Source organism: Rhinopithecus bieti, unplaced genomic scaffold (genome assembly GCF_001698545.2).
Source record: "Rhinopithecus bieti isolate Rb0 unplaced genomic scaffold, ASM169854v2 scaffold_13014, whole genome shotgun sequence".
Lineage (NCBI taxonomy): Eukaryota > Metazoa > Chordata > Mammalia > Primates > Cercopithecidae > Rhinopithecus > Rhinopithecus bieti.
The window spans coordinates 470,124-489,146 of record NW_016807364.1 but is presented as its reverse complement, the minus strand read 5'-3'; the positions used below and the strand labels follow the sequence as shown (position 1 = coordinate 489,146).

Below are 19,023 nucleotides of genomic sequence, written 5' to 3'. Positions count from 1 at the left end.
TAATAATTTTGTGGCCACCTCCTGTTGCTATTGCAGTGAACTCACGTGTTACAAGTATTGGGCATAAAATGTCATGTGACACTAATCATCTTTGTGTGAGTGGTTCATCTCTTCAGTAAATTGTATATCATAGTAAACACTGATCTCTTGGAATTCTCTTGTATTTTTTAATCATGTTTAGTGCAATACCATAAACCTTAAATGACACCATAGGACCCATACAAAGTGCCACTAGTGATGCTGGAAGTGCTCCCAAGAAGCTGAGAAAAGTCATGACATCACAAGAAAAAGCTGAATTGCCTGATATGTACCATGGATTGAGGTCTGCGGTTGCATTTGCCCTCCATTTCAAGATAAACAAATTCAATGTAAGGACCATTGTAAAAAAAGAAAAGAATAGTCATGAACCCATCACTGCAGCTACTCCAGCAGGCTTGCACTTTTGCAAAACATCTTTTATCTCACATTGAAAATGCAGCTTTTATGTAGATGCAGGATTGCTATAGAAAGGCATACTTACATCTAATATGATTCAAGAAAAAGTGAAGTCATTATATGACAACTTAAAGCAAAAAGAAAATGAAGGATCTAAAGCTGGAGAATTTAATGCCAGCAAAGGATGGTTTGATAATTTTAGAAAGTTTGCTTTAAAAATGTCAAGATAATAAACGACGTAGCTTCTGCCAACCAAGAGACAGCAGACAGTTCCCTGGTGCCATTAAGAAAAATAGTTGAAGAGAAAGGATATCTGCCTGAATGAGTTTTTAATCCAGACAGAAGTGCCCTATTATGGGGGGAAATAAAAAGGATGCTCAAAGGACATTTATTGGGAAGAGAAGCAAGCACCAGGATTTAAGGCAGGAAAGGATAGGCTAACTCTCCTGTTTTGTACAAATGCAGTTGGGTTGATAATCAGGACTGCCCTTATCTATAAAGTTGCTAACTCCTGAGGCTTTGAGTAAAAAGATAAATACCAGCTGCCTGTCTTTTGGTTGTACAGCAAGAAGGCCTGGACAATGAGAACCCTGTTTCTGAATTGTTTCCATCAATGGCTTTGTCTCTGGAGTCAGGAAATACCTTACCAGTAAGGGACTGACTTTTAAAGTTATTTTGATATTGGACAGTACCCCTGGCCACCCAGAATAATATGAGTTCAACACTGAAGGCATCCAAGGGGCCAACTTGCCCCTAAACACAACACCCCTAATTCAGCCTCTAGATTAGGGGATCATAAGGACCTTTAAGGCTCATTACACATGGTACTCTATGGGAAGGATTGTCACTGTGGAAGAAAACCCTGATAGAACATCATGAAAATCTGGAATGATTACACCACTGAAGATGCCATTGTTACTGTAGAAAACACCTTGAAAGCCATCAAGTCCCTAACAGTAAATTCCTGCTGGAAAAAAGTGTCCAGATGTTGTACAGGACTTCACAGGATTTATGGCAGGGCCAATCAAGGAAATCACTAAAGAGACTGTGCATATGGCAGAAAAGGTGGGGAGTGTATGAAAGCTTTCAAGATATGGATCTTGGAGAAATTCAAGAGCTAGTAGACACCACACCAGAGTAATTAACAGAAGAGACTTGATGGAGATGAGTGCTTCTGAACAGTGCCCGATGAGGAGGAAGATGATGTACTGAAAGCAGTGCCAGGAAACAAATTGACATTAGACAGTAAAGCAGAACAGTTCTGATTATTCAAGACTCTTTTTAACTTCTTTTACAACATGGACCTTTCTATGATACAGACACTGAAAATAAAGCAAACAGTGGAAGACAGATTGGTACCATACAAAAACGTTTTTAGAGAAATGAAACAGCAGAAAAGTCTGATAGAAATTACAATTTCCGTAAAGTTATCCGGAGTGTGCCCGCCCCTCCTGCCTCCCCTTCTACCACCTCCATCTTTTCTGCCTCTGTCACCCCTGAGACAGCAAAGAGCAATCACCCCTGAGACAGCAAAGAGCCAACACCTCCTCTTCCTCCTCAGCCTACTCATTATTAAGATGATGGAATTGAAGACCTTTATGATGATCCACTTCCACTTAATGAATAATAAATATATTTTATCTTCCTCATGATTCAGTAACATTTTTTCTGTAGCTTACTTTACCGTAAGAATACAATATATAATACATGTAAAAATATGTGTTAATCAACTGTTTATGTTATTGACGAGGCTTCCAGTCAACAGTGGGCTATTAGTAGTTAAGTTTTTGGAGAGTCAAAAGTTATACATAGGTTTTGACTGCAACTGGGGGTTGGCACCCCTAACCCCCTCATTATTCAAGGGTCAACTGTACTTGCCATAGCTCTATTTGTAGTATAATCAGGCAGCAATAACCCCTGGACTTCAAACTTTTTCTTGAAAAGTAACTTTCATTTAGAAATATGAGGTGATTGACAGAGATGATTAAACAATACTGAACACTGAAATCAAGCTAGTTGTTTCCCTCCCCCTCCCAATACACACACACTCTCTCTCTCTCTCTCTCTCTCTCTCTCTCTCTCTCTCTCTCTCTCTCTCCTCCTCTTAATGCTTTTATCCTAGTCACTAGGACTCTATCTCACTCTAGACTTGGTATTATCTTAGATATATTTATTGTCTCCATAGTCTTACACAGTCTTCAAGCTCTATTAATTCAAATTACTCTCATTGTTGACCTTCATTTCCATTCAACACAGGACCTGGTCCAACCCTTTCTTTCAGTGTCTCACACCTAGTTTATTGCTCAGGGGGCCTAATAGGTCTCTGAATGCCAAATTTACCCCTCAGTCCAACACCATAACCCAGACCAACTCCATCAAGATGCTTGTATCATCATAGTGCTTCCCCATTCTGAAACTTTGAATAGATCCCAATTTCCTACCGTGTCAAATTTTAACTCTCCACCCTAGCTTTCATAGCTGTCTTGTTCTGCCCCACTCTTAACTACCAGATTTCTCACCATTCCTTAAAACATAGGCATATTAATCAATTTTCTTACTGTTCCCCAGCAACATCCCATGTAAAATATTTAATCCTTATATATTTACCCTTCTCCCTGATCTCCTTCTTTCCCTTTCTTGCCTGTTTAAATCCTGCCTTGGCCTCCTAAAGGATGATTTCAGGTTCCACTTCCTCTCTCTTCCTGCCTTCAGTGACGGTGTTGCTCTGAGCTCCTCCTCCTATCTCTTATAGCCTCTACCTTACAATTCACCACTTGTTTTGTTGCCTTTTCATATAGCATATTACTCCCATTTCCCAGTTAGACTGTAAGTTCCGTCCCGTAAAGAGCGGTTGTACCCTCCAGTGCTGAGCCCGTAGTAGCTATGTGGAAAATCAATTTTCACAGAGGCAAATTTATTACCTAGTGGAGGAGACCTGCAAGTCTGCTCTGGGATAGCATGAGGTTCAGAGGGAGCCAGGCTGCATCACGTTCTCTTCCCCACTCGAGAAAATCAACAGTTGAATGTTATTTCTTTTAGAAAGTAGCCCCTGGAATTGGGCAAGGAAAAACATCCTGTGAGTTTTAGCTTGAAAATACAGATATTTAATATGTACTCAATTTATTTTCAGGCGGCAAAGATCTGCAACAACATGCTGTTAGCTATTAGTATGATCGGAACTGCTGAAACTATGAATCTTGGAATCAGGTTTGAATAGTACATTTTATACTAACATTTTATAGGCTTTCCTATTTGATTTTCTGATGTTAAAAAAATGATGTTCATGAGAGATAAATGAGTTGATCCAAGAACATTTTGAAAGTACTTCATTATTGAACTTGAATAGACTTTGCTTATTGGACAAGCAATAGGACCCAGGAGAGCATGAATACTTTTTGCCATAGCCATAAAATGTATTGCCTGTGCATCTGAAATTATATTATCCTTTTTATATGGGAGCCGCATTTCTTCTATTATGTTGAAATGCAAGAAACATTTTTACTATAAAATGTAAACATACTTTGGCAATGTCGGGACAAATTTGTGTAAGACATGGTTTTAGTGTGTAGTGAATTCAAGTGGTATGCTACCATGTGACTAGTTTATGTACCTTTTAAAAATATGGTCCCCCAAATCTGCCCTAAAAGTGTTCTTGGTGGTTCATTCTCAGGCTAAAAACTGGATAGCATTCATAAAGCTGTGGTTCATATATATAACTGTTTCATTTTATTTTGCCTGTCGTTTAGTTACTTTGCATTAGTATGTATCTTTCTATTAAAATGGCATACTTTGCTTAAAGTGATTCAGGAATTCTGTTTTTCCTATGGATGATCATCTTTTAAATGCTTAAGGTTAATGTCTTAATTTTAGCCTTTAATCTTTTGGGTTAGTAATGCTACATATGATTAATCACCTAATTAATTTTTTGAATGTTTTATATTTCATGAAAATAATAAATATACATTGCTTATTTTAGAAAACGCTTAATGAGCAGGATGCTTTACTCAGTTGCTTTCATCACATTCCCCAAAACTGCTTACCAAATATATCACAAAACAGAATAGTGTTTCCTAGCACAGCTTTTAATAAAAGTAATAAAAGAGCCAACATACTTGAGATATTTTGAAAACACAGTAACGGATTCACATTTCCTCTTAATTACCATATCAAGATGCTGTTATTTTATTGAATTGCCCTTGTCTCAGATGTTTAACTATCTTGACCTATTAAGTTGTCATGTTGTAATTGAGATAAAAGAGGAATTTGCTTTGCATCAGCACTAATTGGTTTATCAATATCGTGTACCATTTACATTTTAAAATTGAATGTCCATAAGACAGTAAAGCATGTCTGTACAGAGCCTTAATAAAAGTGGTAGTATATAGGCACCTTTTCAGAGTGTTATGTTTGTATTGTGGCCAGTTTTAGGATATGGGTCACTTATAATTGAAAAACTGGTTACTAGCAACTTGTTTTCATGTTCATTCTCTAGACTAATTTCATGGAAGAGAAAAATGTACATTTCTGGAACATAAATTGCATATACAATTGGTGTTGACAGCAGGATTGGTGTTGCATATGTATGTTTAGAATTTTATTTTTATTTTCTGGATATAAATGATGATATAAAGTAAAAGGCTGGATGAACCTAGGCTATACTGTACTACACCTTTCCCTGTTTGCCCACTCACTTGTAGTGGGTTCGTTTTCAAGGAGAAAATGAAAAGTGATTAAAAAAAAAAAAAGACATGTAAGAGAGCAGAAACAACAAAGATTCCCTTATTTTGGCTCTGATCAACTATGACAGAATTATTATTTAGAAATATGAAACTTTTAAATGTTTCATTTTTCTAAAACTACATATATACTGATACATACAACATAAAATATATTTTAAAAGTCTGAACACAAGGCAGAAACTCACTAGTTGTACTTAACTGTTAAAAATAATGTATAAGTTTCTAGTGTTTCAGATTATACCAATGAATTGCTTATTTTCATAACATGAGGATTTACCACTTTATCTTACAAAGATTCTCAGTGGTTTAAAGGCCCTAGAAATGAATGCTTCTGCTATTGTCTTTTCTCCATGGTTTACAGACATGGTTTAAAGTGACAGGATTGTTCTCTAATAGAGTATAGAGAGCGGCCACGATTTATTGAGCTCTGCAAGGTGAAAGAGAAAATTGGCATCAGCAAGCATAAATTCCCAAGTAGTAAATTCCCACAAAGTAGTATAGCATGAAAATGGTTTAGCCACATTTATATTCTGTCCACTCTGAAGTGAAATTTTTCAGAGCATTAATGTCAACATTTACAAATTGAGTCACCCATTCCTGTGAAGTGATCATCTCTGATTAATTTTATTCTCATAAGTCAGTGGTTTTTCTGGAACACTGTTCACCTTTTTTTAAAAAAATGAAGAATAAAATCTTACAAGTTTAAAATTCTTATTGACCCTATGCTCTTTTACAATGAGTCTTTATGGATGTTAGCAAAATTTTAAATGTTGTAAAAAAAAAAAAAGAAAAGAGAACAAAATTTGGTATACAATATATTTTGAGATTCCTTTTTTATGAGACCTTTCTGCTTTCTAATTGGATTCCTACATAGGCATTAGAATCATAGTTTTATGGCCCTGAAAGTACCCTACTTGTATTAGAGAGGTTTTGTTCCTGTGTATCACATAGAGACAACATTGATAATGTTTTGTTGTTTTAAATTACCAGCTCCACTGGAAATTGATTTAAAAAATATATATATATTGGTAGTATAACAAGTTATTTGCATTACCAACCAGGCCCAGGCTCCTCCAGCACCCACTGTATTGTCTTCCACCAAAAGAAGCTTGAAGCAGCTGAACTTCTGGAAAGCTGTTCAAGATGAGAACTTTCCCTCCAGTGTAGTTTTATTAATAGTTTTTTGCCTACTGCCCTTAGAAGATGTTGCTTTTGCATTTATGTGATGACTGGAGCCTTAGTTGTGTACCCTAATAAATATAACAGATGGCAAAGGTTTGTAATTTGTAAACGGCCAAAAAGTTTGTTCTTTGTATGTCTCTATACTGTCTGGTTTTACGTAAGAACAAAACAAATTATGTCACTAAACTGGGATGTTTGTATCACAGGAACAGATCTGGAAATGAAACAGATCTAAGACTATGTCAACCCAAATCATTCACTTATCATACAAACTTCTTAATAAACTGATAAAATGCCATCATATTTTATCAACAACTAGCCAATACGTATTGGTTTACCACCTATGTATACCAATACATATTAAGTTCACCACCTACTTAATAGTCAACTACTAGCCAATACAATAGCATGTGTTTGGGCGTGCATGTAGGTCTGCATCCAAGCTGTGCCACATAATTAAGCTTCTCTCGTTTATAAAATGACAAAAATAATTCTATCCACTGGGTTGTTGTGAAGATTAAGTGAGTTAACTCACGTAAAACAATTTCTGGCACATAGTATAGGTGTCGATATGTGGTAATGATATTTGTGGTTGTGGTGAGGTGGTTATTGTTTGAAATTAAATTGTACTTTAATCTTTTTCTTCCTAACATGTCTCACTAGCTGGCATTACATATTTATTTGTCTGTTTATTACCTGTCTTCCCATCTAGAAGCTCCATGAAGGGGAATGATTTGTTTACTCATTGCTGTATCTTAAGAATATACCTGGCAGGTATTAGGCACCCAGTGAAGATTTGTCAGATAAATAAGGAGAGGAGGGAGGAGGTAGCGGAGTGAGTGAGTGAGGGGATAAGATATGGCACTTCTCTTGCCAAAGGTAAAAGTTATCCAGGTGGGTCTTAACTCAGCCCTCCTGGCAGACAGGCACAGCCTCCTCTTAGCTTCCTTCTTACTGTCTCCTTGGCTGCATGTGTAGCACTTGGGTATAGTAGATCTCAGTAAACATTGATGGATAAGTGATTAATTAAAATTGACATGGTCTTAGATGTTTCATTTCCAGATATGTTCCTGTGATACAAACATCCCAGTTTAGTGACAATTTGTTTCGTTCTTTCGTAAAACCAGACAGTATAGATTACTCACAGATAATATAAACAAACTTTTTTGGCCCTTAAAGTCTTGGTTACAATGAAGGCAAATGTTTAATTTTTAAAATTTTTTTATAGTTTATGCATTATTTTTACTTCTTCCAAAACCTCATTTAAAATTCTTATGTTTTAGAGGTGAGTAGATTTGACACAGTGACGTTTATTTGAGATGCATTATATATGCAGTCAGAGCAATGAATTCATTCTGTTTATATCAGAGAACATTCCAGCAATTGTAAAGCCACATGCATGCACACATGCACTCTCGAACCACATCCAGTGGCAAGTTATTATGGGGACTGACAGACTGTCATTCTTTTGATGGCTTGAGCTGTATATCTTCTGAACAGCAATGGGGCTCTTATGCAGAAAGTATCATATGTTCCCAGCCAATTTACAGGGAAACAGCAATAACATTTTATCATGGTTGAGAGCCCAGTAGCTGCTTCCTATTAAACTTGCCCTTTCAGATACCTGTCTTGGATTAATTTGTTGATTTCGAATGGAAACTCAGTCTTCTCCAGTGAAGCATGACGTTCTAGGATAGACTCTGAATGACAATTACTGTGTATTCTAGCTGGTTTCAGACCATTACAAGCCTTGGGCACAGTGGAAAACAGAGGACTTCAGTAACTGATTTTAATATCATGTCTAATTTTAACTGTCAGTTATGTATGTGCCAGAGAAAGAATCCTCAGAAAGATGAAATGCAAAACACTTCTAACTTGCTCTTTTTAATGATACACTTTGCTGCGGGTGGGGGCAGGGGGAGGGAAGTGGAGAGGGAGTAACTATCTCCTGAAGGGAATCAGCACGGTGGGGAAGCATCAGATTTGAAAAGTGAGAATGAAAAACTGCCGCCTGATTTTTTGTGTGTGCCCCTCAGGATGCTTCTAAATAGTAATGTGTTCACCAAAAAGGGCTTCCATCAATCAGTACCAGTACTCTTCCTTGAACATTCAAGAAAAATGTAGGGTTTTACAAAGTTAGGATAATTAGCTTTGCTCACCATTTTGTTGAATATTATAGAAAAGAATTTCCTTAGCCGTAAAAGCTCTTGTGAGCTACTACTGAGTGTAACTTGGTAGATCAGAAAGAAGGGAGGAATTCTGTTGCTTTAAATGTGATGAACCATCTTAAAAGATCTAAATTAGGAAGCCCTGAAATTGTATTTCAAATGGAGGGAGAAAGCGACGTTTTGGAGTCTTTAAAAGTATTTTCTCCTTATGGAGCATATTAGATGTATGCATTCTTGAACATTTGTACGTTCCAGTTATAGCAAATTAACTAATTGTTAATTTGTGGTTTTACTTTTCACAATTATTCTCTAAGCACACTGGCTTTATCTTTTCCTAAGTGATATACTACAATAGCATACTGATAGCCTAATCTTATTTAAAAGGAGAAAGCAAGCATCAGTACCAAACTAGACATGCAGTGAACTTGGGTCTCTATAAAAGAATGAATGAAACTGTTGGGTTTCTCTCTGGGAATCTACAGTTGAACAGAATGAATGATAGCTGATTTAGACTGAGTTTCTGTATCTGTTATAATCCTTAGTAAAACCCATCACTATAACATGGGCCACCATATGAATTCAGATACTTGATATGCCACATAGCAGTCTGGGAACCACAGCTACCCCTTAAAGCCTGATTACGTAACAGTTGTATTATGTGGTAATTCCATACATATTTTTGGCTGTTAGCCTCAGCCCCCTGCTCTAGCATCTGAAAAAAATGTTTTATTGGCCATGATATTCAGATTTTGAAATAAACAGACGTGTTTTAGACACACAAACAATCTAAGCATGCCAAGATGCACAGTTTGTTTAACATTTACATAAGTGTCTCTTCAATGTTTTTATTTTCTGGAAGAGGTTGGTTTTAAGAAAAAGCGGGAAGCTTTTATGACAATTGTTTCATAATGGCTCTGTGTATGAAAGAAACCAAATTGATTCAATGATACTTAGCAAAATTGTGCTTCCCAAACTGCATTATATCTTTAGAATCCAAGTAATGGAGCATTTTGATTCTATTTTTTCTAGGGTCCATATTGAACAGCCGTTTATGCCATCAGCCCAGTGATAGAACAAATGATGTTTCCGCTTGGGCAAGCTTTGTTTTATCAGGATCAGTAACCTTATCAGCAGTTGACCCAGAACTATAATGCATGTCTCTGAATAGATAGCATATGTCACAACTCTGTGCAGACTTGCTTCATAAGCAAGATTGTCTAATAAAGATTTAATAAGTAAGGAAAAGTTTGCAGCAAAAAAGTCGTCTTTTATAATAACTTAAGCTCATTTGCAGCTCCTGGCTCATCTCTTTGCATTTATTCTTATAAAAACTAAAGGAATAAACATACATATAAATGCATTCACACAGACTCCCATGATGCATCGTTTATCTGTCAATATTTCTTTCTGAAATATATCATTTGTGGGTAAAGAATGTAGAATTTAAATTATCATATTGGTTTAAGGTTCTTATGTGACACATAAATGTAGTAATGTCCAAAGATTAGAAAACCCATGAGTGTGATAAACCAATAGTACTTTTATGCAATTATATATTAGTTTTTCTTAATAACAGGATAACATAGAAGGTTTTCTCTAAATGCAAAATGGTCCTGGCTCAAAAATTTTATTTAACCAGTAGTGTTTAGTACCCTATAATTCAAAATTGGATTCTTCACTCTCATATCAATCTGCTTAGATTTTAGAAGACATATAATAGATGGAGAGAGAAGATGGAGCATCCCCATACATAAATAAGTCACGCACGACTTGTACATTTTGACACTTAACACTTCTTTTCTTTGACCTTTGACAGATTAGGGCTTGACCCAAAACTATTGGCTAAAATCCTAAACATGAGCTCAGGACGGTGTTGGTCAAGTGACACTTACAATCCTGTGCCTGGAGTGATGGACGGTGTTCCCTCGGCTAATAACTATCAGGGTGGATTTGGAACAACACTCATGGCTAAGGTATGGTAAATGTAGACACTAACCAAGAGAGAAGGAAAAATGTTTCATGGTCTAATAACACTTTCCTTCTCTTTCTCTTAATAAAGCATATGTCTCATAGAAGAGGCAAAATTACTAGAATATTCACTCTCACTGAAAGAGTAAAAACCTAGCTTAATGAAAATCCGTATCTTGTTCATTTTTATTCCTGGCCTTTTGGATGAGAAGAATGGGCCAGGCTGTGTGTGTGTGTGTGTGTGCGCACACGCGCGCTTGGGTTTGTTTATATGAGCTGGTAAAATTTGGTTCATCATAAACTTATGTTAATTTACCAACTTCTTAAATGAGAGCAGTGAGAATTTTCTCATTGTTAATAATACACTGGCAGTGCATATATGCATCACAAGAGAGGATTTTCCCATTGATAATAGATTTCCAAATACATCTTCCTGCTTTAAGATTTTAATATATGGATTTATATGTAAAAATTAGTTAAGTCATTTGAAAAGCAGACTGTCATCCTTCTCTTAAATTTGAGATCTCAACTTTAGAAAGTCTGTGCTGTCAACTGTAGAAAATAATTTTTAGACCAGCTAACTTTCAGATTTCTGCAGTGCTATTTTCTCCCATTTGAGGGTGGGTTTTTTTGTTTGTTTCTGATTCAAAAGTAAGAATACGGCCAGGCGCGGTGGCTCATGCCTATAATCCCAGCATTTTGGGAGGCCACAGTGGGCAGATCACCTGAGGTCAGGAGTTCGAGACCAGTCCGGCTAACATGGTGAAACCCCGTTTCTACTACAAATACAAAAAATTAATCAGGCGTGGTGGCACGCGTCTGTAAGCCCAGCTACTCAGGAGGCTGAGGCAGGAGAACCGCTTGAACCCGGGAGGTGGAGACTGCAGTCCGCTGAGATTGTGCCATTACACTCCAGCCTGGGTAACAGAGCAAGACTTCATCTCAAAAAAAAAAAGAAAAGAAAAGAAAAAGTAAGAATACATATACCTAGATACCACACAAGCATGCCTTGGAGATATTGTGGGTTCAGTTCCAGACAACCACAACAAAGCAAGTCACACAAATTTTTTGGTTTCCCAGTACATATAAAAATTACATTTATACTATGCCGTAGTCTATTAAGTGTGCAGTAGCATATGTGTAAACAATATACGTATCTTAATTTTAAAACGCTCTACTGCTAAAAAATGCTAACAATTATTTGAGCCTTCAGTGAATCATAAGTCTTTTTTGCTGGTGGAAAGTCTTGCCTTGAGGTTGATGACTGCTGATTGACCAGGGTGGTGGTTGCTGAAGGTTGGGTGGCTGTGACAATTTCTTAAAATAAGACAGTAATGAAGTTTAAGTTTACTGCATTGATTGAGTCATCCTTTCATAGAAGATTTATGTGCTGCTGTTTGATAGCATTTTACCCACAGTAGAACTTCTTTCAAAATTGGAGGCAATCCTCTCAGACCCTGATGCTACTTTATCAACTAAATTTGTGTAATATTCTAAATCCTTTGTTGTCATTTCACCAGGAGTAGATCTATCTCAAGAAACCACTTTCTTTGCTCATCCATAAGAAGCAACTCCTCATCCCTTCAAGTTTAGCACAAGATGGTAGTAATTCAGTCACATCTGCAGGCTCCACTTCTAATTCTAGTTCTATTTCCACCACATCTGCAGTGACTTTCTCCATTGAAGTCTTAAAGGCCTCAAAGTTATACATGAGCATTGGAATCAGCTTCTTCCAAACTCCTGTTAATGTTGATATTTTGACTTCCTCCCATGAATCACAAATATTCTTAATGGCATCTAGAATGGCAAATTATTTTCATAAGGTTTTCAGTTTACTCCGCCCAGATCTGTCAGAGGAATCACTATATATGGTAGCTATTGCCTTATGAAATATTTCTCACATAAGAGTTGAAAAATGACTCTTTGATCCATGGGCTACAGAATGGATGTTGTGTTCATAGACAAGAAAACAACATTAATCTTGTACATCTCCATCAGCACCCTTGGGTGACTACATGTACTGTCAGTGAGCAGTCATGTTTTGAAAGGAATCTTTTCTTCTGACCAGTAGGTCTCAACAGTGGACTTAAAATATTCAGTAAACCATCCCATAAACAGATGCACTTTCTTCTAGACTTTGTTGTTCCATTTGTAGAGCACAGGCAGAGCAGATTCAGTGTGATTCTTAAGGGCCCTAGGATTTTTGGAATGGTAAATGAGCATTGGCTTCAACTTCAAGTCACCAGCTGCACTGGCCCTTAACAAGAGGGTTAGCCTGTCCTTTGAAGCTTTGGAACCAGACATTGACTTCTCTTTAGCTGTGAAAGTCCTAGATGATATCTTCCAACAGCAGGCTGTTTCATCTACACTGAAAATCTGTTGTTTAGTGTGGCCGCCCTCATCAGTGATAGCTGGATCTTCTGGATAACTTCCTGCAGTTTCTCCATCAGCACTTGCTGCTTCACCTTCCACTTTTATGTTACGGAGATGGCTTCTTTGCTTAAACCTCATGAACTAATCACTGCCAGCTTCACACATCTTCTGCAGCTTCCTCACCTCTCGCAGCCTTCATAGAATTGAAGAAAGTTAGGGCCTTATTCTGGGTTAAGCTTTGGTTTAAGGGATAGTTGTGGCTGGTTTGATCTATGCAGACCACTCAAACTTTCTCCCTATCAGCAGTAAGGCCGTTTCACTTATCATTCATGTGTTCACTGGAATAGCATTTGTAATTTTCTTCAAGAATTTTTTCTTTGCATTTTGCTGTTTTAGTGGCCCTGCCTTTCAGCCTGTCTTGATTTTCTACACGCCTTCCTCACTAAGCTTAATCATTTCTAGCTTTTGATTTAAAGTGTGAGACAGCTGACTCCTTTCATTTGAACACTCAGAGATCATTGTAGGGTTATTAATTGACCCAATTTCAATATTTTGTGTCTCAGGGAATAGGGAGGCCTGAGGGTTGAAAGAGAGACAGCGGCAGGGCAGTCAGAACACATGTGTACCACATTTATCGATTATGTTTGCCATCTTATATGCACTTTGTGACACCCCAAAACAGTTTCAATAATAACATCAAAGATCACTGGGCGCAGTGGCTCATACCTGTAATCCCAGCACTTCGGGAGGCCGAGGCGGGTGTATCACCTGAGGTTAGGAGTTCAACACCAGCCTGGCCAACATGGCGAAACCCTACTAAAATAACTCTACTAAAAATAAAAAAGCCGGGTGTGGTGGCCCATGCCTGTAATCCCCGCTGCTCAGGAGGCTGTGGGAGGAAAATCGCTTGAACCTGGGAGGCGGAAGTTGCAGTGAGCCAAGAGTGCACCACTACACTCCAGCCTGGGCAACAAGAGAGAAACTCCATCTCAAAAAAAAAAAAAAGTCACTGATCACAGTCACCATAACAGAAATAATAGTAATGAAAAAGTTTGAAATATTGTGAGAATTACCAAAATGTGACAGCTGCATGAACTGGGCACATGCTGTTGGAAAAACAGTGCTGATAGACTTGCTCAATGCAGGATTGCCACAAACCTTTGATTATTAAAATACAAAAACATGCATGCATTATTTGTGAAGCATGATAAAGTGAAGCAAAGTAAGACAGACAAGATGTGCCCATACTTAGCTTACTCTCCCTCATTCCCCATGATGTTTGTTCATTCTGCTTCTTGAATATGCTTTGAATCCATCCCTCCTCCCCCGCTAGCAGTACCTTGGCTGAGCCTCGTGTGTGTTGTACCACAAATACATCTTAACTGATCTTGTGTTTCAGCCTGATCTTCTCCAGTTTATTTTCCACAACAAAGCAAGAGTCCGCTTCTAAAATGTAAAATCCTGATTGTGTCACTTCTCCTTTGAAGTTTTTGTAGTAGTTTCAGTTACTTAAAGTCCATCCCTGCAACTTGTCTGACAAGCCCCCAGATGCCTTGGCTTTTGCTTGCCTCAACCAGACTGATTCTTTCCCATCCCCCACTCCTTGCTTTCATCATGCTGAACTCACTTCTCCCTCTTGTTCTCTCTCTTGCAAACCTTCACATTTGCTGTTCTGTCTGCCAGGATCATTCTTCCTTGCCTACCACCTCCCTGCCACCCCGATGTTTTCACCTGGCTCCAGGTCTGTGCTTCACTGTCTCTTTCTCTTCACTTTTCCCAGCACCCCAGACCCTGCTTCCTTGGATCCCATGATAGTACTCCTCCTATCCAATTATACCATGCTTATTTGTCTTTCTCCTTAACACAATGTGAGTTTGGGTGGGCTGTGGCTGTTTTGCTCATGATTTTATCCCAGCTTCTGGCACATTGTCAGCACACTACAAATATTTATTGGATGAAGTAATATTTGTAACTATTTCCTGTTTTGCAGTTTTATTTCTCTTTGTTTTCATTTAAGAATTAAAAAAACATTTATGTCAGTCTTACAAATTTCCGCAGGTAAGATTACACAGGGAAATTTTTTTTTTCTTCAAATCTGTGGAACAAAACCAACAGGTATTGTGGAAGGTGGAAAAATGTAAGAGACACTCAGAAATGAAGGTTTCTGTCTGGAGCAGTTCTGCAGTTATATGAAAGCACTTATTAAAAAATGTTAACATAGTATTTATCTTATTTTTTCAGATTACATTTTTCCTTCTTTGAAACCAAAACATTAGGAACCACAGTTCCAAAGAGCCTTTACCACCAGTCTCAATGTGTTCTCTCCTCCTGTTTGATTTAGGATCTGGGATTGGCACAAGACTCTGCTACCAGCACAAAGAGCCCAATCCTTCTTGGCAGTCTGGCCCATCAGATCTACAGGATGATGTGTGCAAAGGGCTACTCGAAGAAAGACTTCTCATCCGTGTTCCAGTTCCTACGAGAGGAGGAGACCTTCTGAGTGTGCCCTTTGGCCATGGACACTGTTGGGAACCAAACTCTGTCTTGGAGCCTCTTTCTGGCTCACTCCACAAGTAAATGGATTTAATCAAAGGTCGCCTGTCTGCTTTTGATTGTCTAGGTCACAGTAATCCCTAGGATTTTTCCACCCATTTTTAACCACTTACTCTTTTTGTCTTTTTAACAAACATATTATCTGAATTTTTTTTCTGCAAGCCACCGATAGTCTCTGCTAACTAGCTGAATTGACCTTTTACAAAGTTTGATCCCTGAGCATCCTCAGCTAAATCGTTGAATCCTCCAATCAGGATATTATCTGCTTTACAAATAAAAGCAAATCTTTTGTCAACAGGATGAAACCCATCTTAAAGAAAAGGAATTGGTGTGAAGAGAGAAGTTAGAGAAGGGATATGCAGTGAATTACTATCTGTGTCCATCAGGAAGTTTGTCCTGTTAACCAAATGGTTACTGCACTACCAGGGTTACTGGTTTATTTTCCAGGGAGCTGTTAAGGCAGGGGAACTGTTGCAGCATGTTTTCTATTTGGACTCAGTCACAGTATGGTAGGATATCCCTCACCAACTCCCAACACTCAGCAGACTTGTTTTTATATATTTTTCTTTCTTGTACATTCTTACTGCGTATTTTTTTGACTTGAAAAGAATGACATCTTTAGACCCATTTCAGAGCCAATGATGATATTTGCTTTAGATAATTATTATATTATTATAAATATAGCCATATTATTTTGAATTCAAATAAATTTCTATACTGGTAATACTTCCTTGGTGTTTTTGTTTCTTCCCCATCATTCAGTGAACTAATGATCTGACAAACTGATGTTCACATTAATGGGGAAAGGATGGGAATAAAGAGAAAGGAGGGGAGGTCAAAAGGAACAAAGCTCTGAGTTGGCCAGTGGCAAGCCAGCGTTTTGCTGCTTTACCTGAATCCTTATTGAGTATTTGTTTGAATGTTTGTTAGGTCATCAGTTCTCTAGGNTAATACTTCCTTGGTGTTTTGTTTCTTCCCCATCATTCAGTGAACTAATGATCTGACAAACTGATGTTCACATTAATGGGGAAAGGATGGGAATAAAGAGAAAGGAGGGGAGGTCAAAAGGAACAAAGCTCTGAGTTGGCCAGTGGCAAGCCAGCGTTTTGCTGCTTTACCTGAATCCTTATTGAGTATTTGTTTGAATGTTTGTTAGGTCATCAGTTCTCTAGGAATTCAGCCTGTGTTAAGTGTAACATGCCCCAATATGGAGCACAGTCACCACTTTTCCCACCTCAGCCTCTAGCAACATTCCAGGTAATAGACCTTGACACCAAATTTGGCAGAAGTATTATTGCTTTCATCATTTTCCCGGTAATAAAAAATTCCAGGCACTATTATAAGTGCTGGGGATACAGTGATGAACAAGACACAAGATTTCTGCCCTTGCAGAGCATAAGTTCTGGTGTCTCATGTGTTTGGGACAGGTAAGAAATATGTATTTTTCAGATAACTAAAAAGAAAAAGCAGGATAAGGGGGATGGATAGGGAGTGCTGGGGTATTTTCTTAGGGTGATAGGAAAGTTCTCCCCAGTAAGGTGGCAACTGAGCAGAGGTAAGTAAGGGAGTAAGCAATGCAGGTACCTGAGGAACAAACATTCCAGGCAAAGGGAACAGGAAGTACAAAGGCCCTGAGGTAGGACAGTGCTGAATATGAGGAATAACAGGCAGGCTATAAGTGAAGTGGCTCAGAATGAGGGTAGCCAGATCATACGGGGCCTTGCAGCATGTGTTAGAACACTGGCTTTTATTCTGAGCAAAATGGGCAATGGTATCAGCTTTTGCCGGATAACAAATCACCCCAAAATTTAGTGGCTTAAAACAACAAACGTATTGTTTTTCAAGATTCTGTGGGTTGGCCATATTATTATTCTGGCCTAGACCAGCTCATCTGCAGCTAAAGTCTCTAGTTTGGCTTTGCTCAGCCAAACTAGAGACAAACTGCTGGAATGGTTGGGGCTTCTTTCCATGTGGTCATGCATTTTCCAGGAGGCTAGTATGAATTTGTTCACATAGTGCTGGAAGCATCCCAGCAGCAGCAGAGGACAAGCCTTGACTTTCTATTCTAAGCCTGCGCTTGCTTCATGTTTGTACTTTCCCCTTGGCCACAGCAAATTTCATAGCCAAGCCCAGAATCAGCATAGGAGGGGTCTGCATGAGAGTGTGGACACAAAGAGGGGCATTATGGTTGTCTTTTTGCAAACAACCTATCACAAGCACCCTGTGAAAGTTTTTCACCAGATTGATGTGAGCTGACCTACTTTTTTAAAGGGATCACTCTGGATGCTATGTGGAAAAGAGTCTGTAGGAGCAAAGCTGGAAACAAGGAGACCAATTCGGAGGCAACAGTAATAATCCAGTTGAGAGGTGGTAGCTGGGACCAGAATGTTAAAATGATGAAGGAGGCAAGAGGTGGTTAGATTTTGAACCTAGAAAACAGAGCTACTAACTGATGGATGGCATGAGAGAGAAAGTGGGGAGTCAGGGATAACCCCATGTCAGTGGCCTGAGAAAGTAGAAGAAAGAAGTTGCCATTTCCTATATGGGGAAGATCGTGGGAGGAAGATTTGGGGAGGACTGTAGGAAGTTTAGGAGAAAAAAGTCAGGGATTTATATGAGATGCCTAATAGACATCGAAGTAAAGAACAGAAGTCCAAGGACTGAGCCCTGTGTTACTATAACTTCAGTGGTTAGGAAAATGAGGGGGGATAAGCAAATGAGACTGAAGAGGAGAGATCAGCAAAGTAGGGAAAAAACATGGGAGCAGTGTCCCAGGAGCCAAATGAAAACAGTATTTTAAGGAGGGAATGATCTGATGAGTAATAGGGCTGATAATCATTTGGATTTGGCAAAAGAGCTATCACTGGTGACTTTTTCAAGAGTTTTGGTGGAGTCTTGGAAATGAGAGCTGGATTGAGAATGGGAGAGGAATTGGAAACTAGAGAATTCTTGAAGAGCTTTGCTGCAGAAGAAAACAGACAAATGGGATAGACATTGGCAGCAAATAAGGGGTCAGGAAGAGTTTTATTATATTTTTAAAATAGAAAATATTATGGGATTATACGGATGGAAGTGGAACGATCCAGTAACGAGGGGGAAAGTAATGACACAACAGAGAAGATACTTGCTAAATGATATGTTTTGAGTAGTTGAGAGGGAAGGGGTTTAACTGTGGCCAAATCTCTGCAAATTAAAGGAATCAGCAAAAACAGATCAGATCACATTTCAGCCTGTCAGCATCTTACATGAAGAATAGAATTGTAATTAATTATACAGTTTTTAACATGAACAAAATATTTGTGCTGGAAAGGAATTACCTCTGAGTGTGACCCTGTGCAAGCTACCCTCTACTGACCATTCATTTTCTCATCTATGAAGTTGTCATAAACAATCTAGCTTAATATTAAATGCTTTCTGGAAATGAAAACAAAAGATGGAAGTTAAGGACAGTCACGCATGATAGCAAGCATATGGAAGAATTGGAACCCTTATACATTGCTGCTGGGAATATAAAATGGTGCAGCCACTTTGGAAAATAGCTTGGTAGTTCCTCAAAAGGTTAAACAGTGTTGGCACATGATCCAGCAATTTCACTCCTAGATGCA

The 19,023-nt window shown here is 38.3% G+C and overlaps 1 protein-coding gene across 1 annotated transcript in view; it reads left to right on the top strand.

Annotated features, from left to right (window-relative positions):
* Positions 1 to 16,144, top strand: part of HIBADH (3-hydroxyisobutyrate dehydrogenase) — a 141,010-nt gene extending 124,866 nt beyond the window's left edge. Inside the window, exons 6-8 of the mRNA XM_017881466.1 lie at positions 3,566 to 3,642; positions 10,341 to 10,497; positions 15,207 to 16,144. Coding sequence (XP_017736955.1) covers positions 3,566 to 3,642; positions 10,341 to 10,497; positions 15,207 to 15,365 — 393 coding nt within the window. The 3' untranslated portion in view covers positions 15,366 to 16,144. The remainder of the gene's footprint in view (positions 1 to 3,565; positions 3,643 to 10,340; positions 10,498 to 15,206) is intronic.
* Positions 16,145 to 19,023: the final 2,879 nt, after the last annotated feature.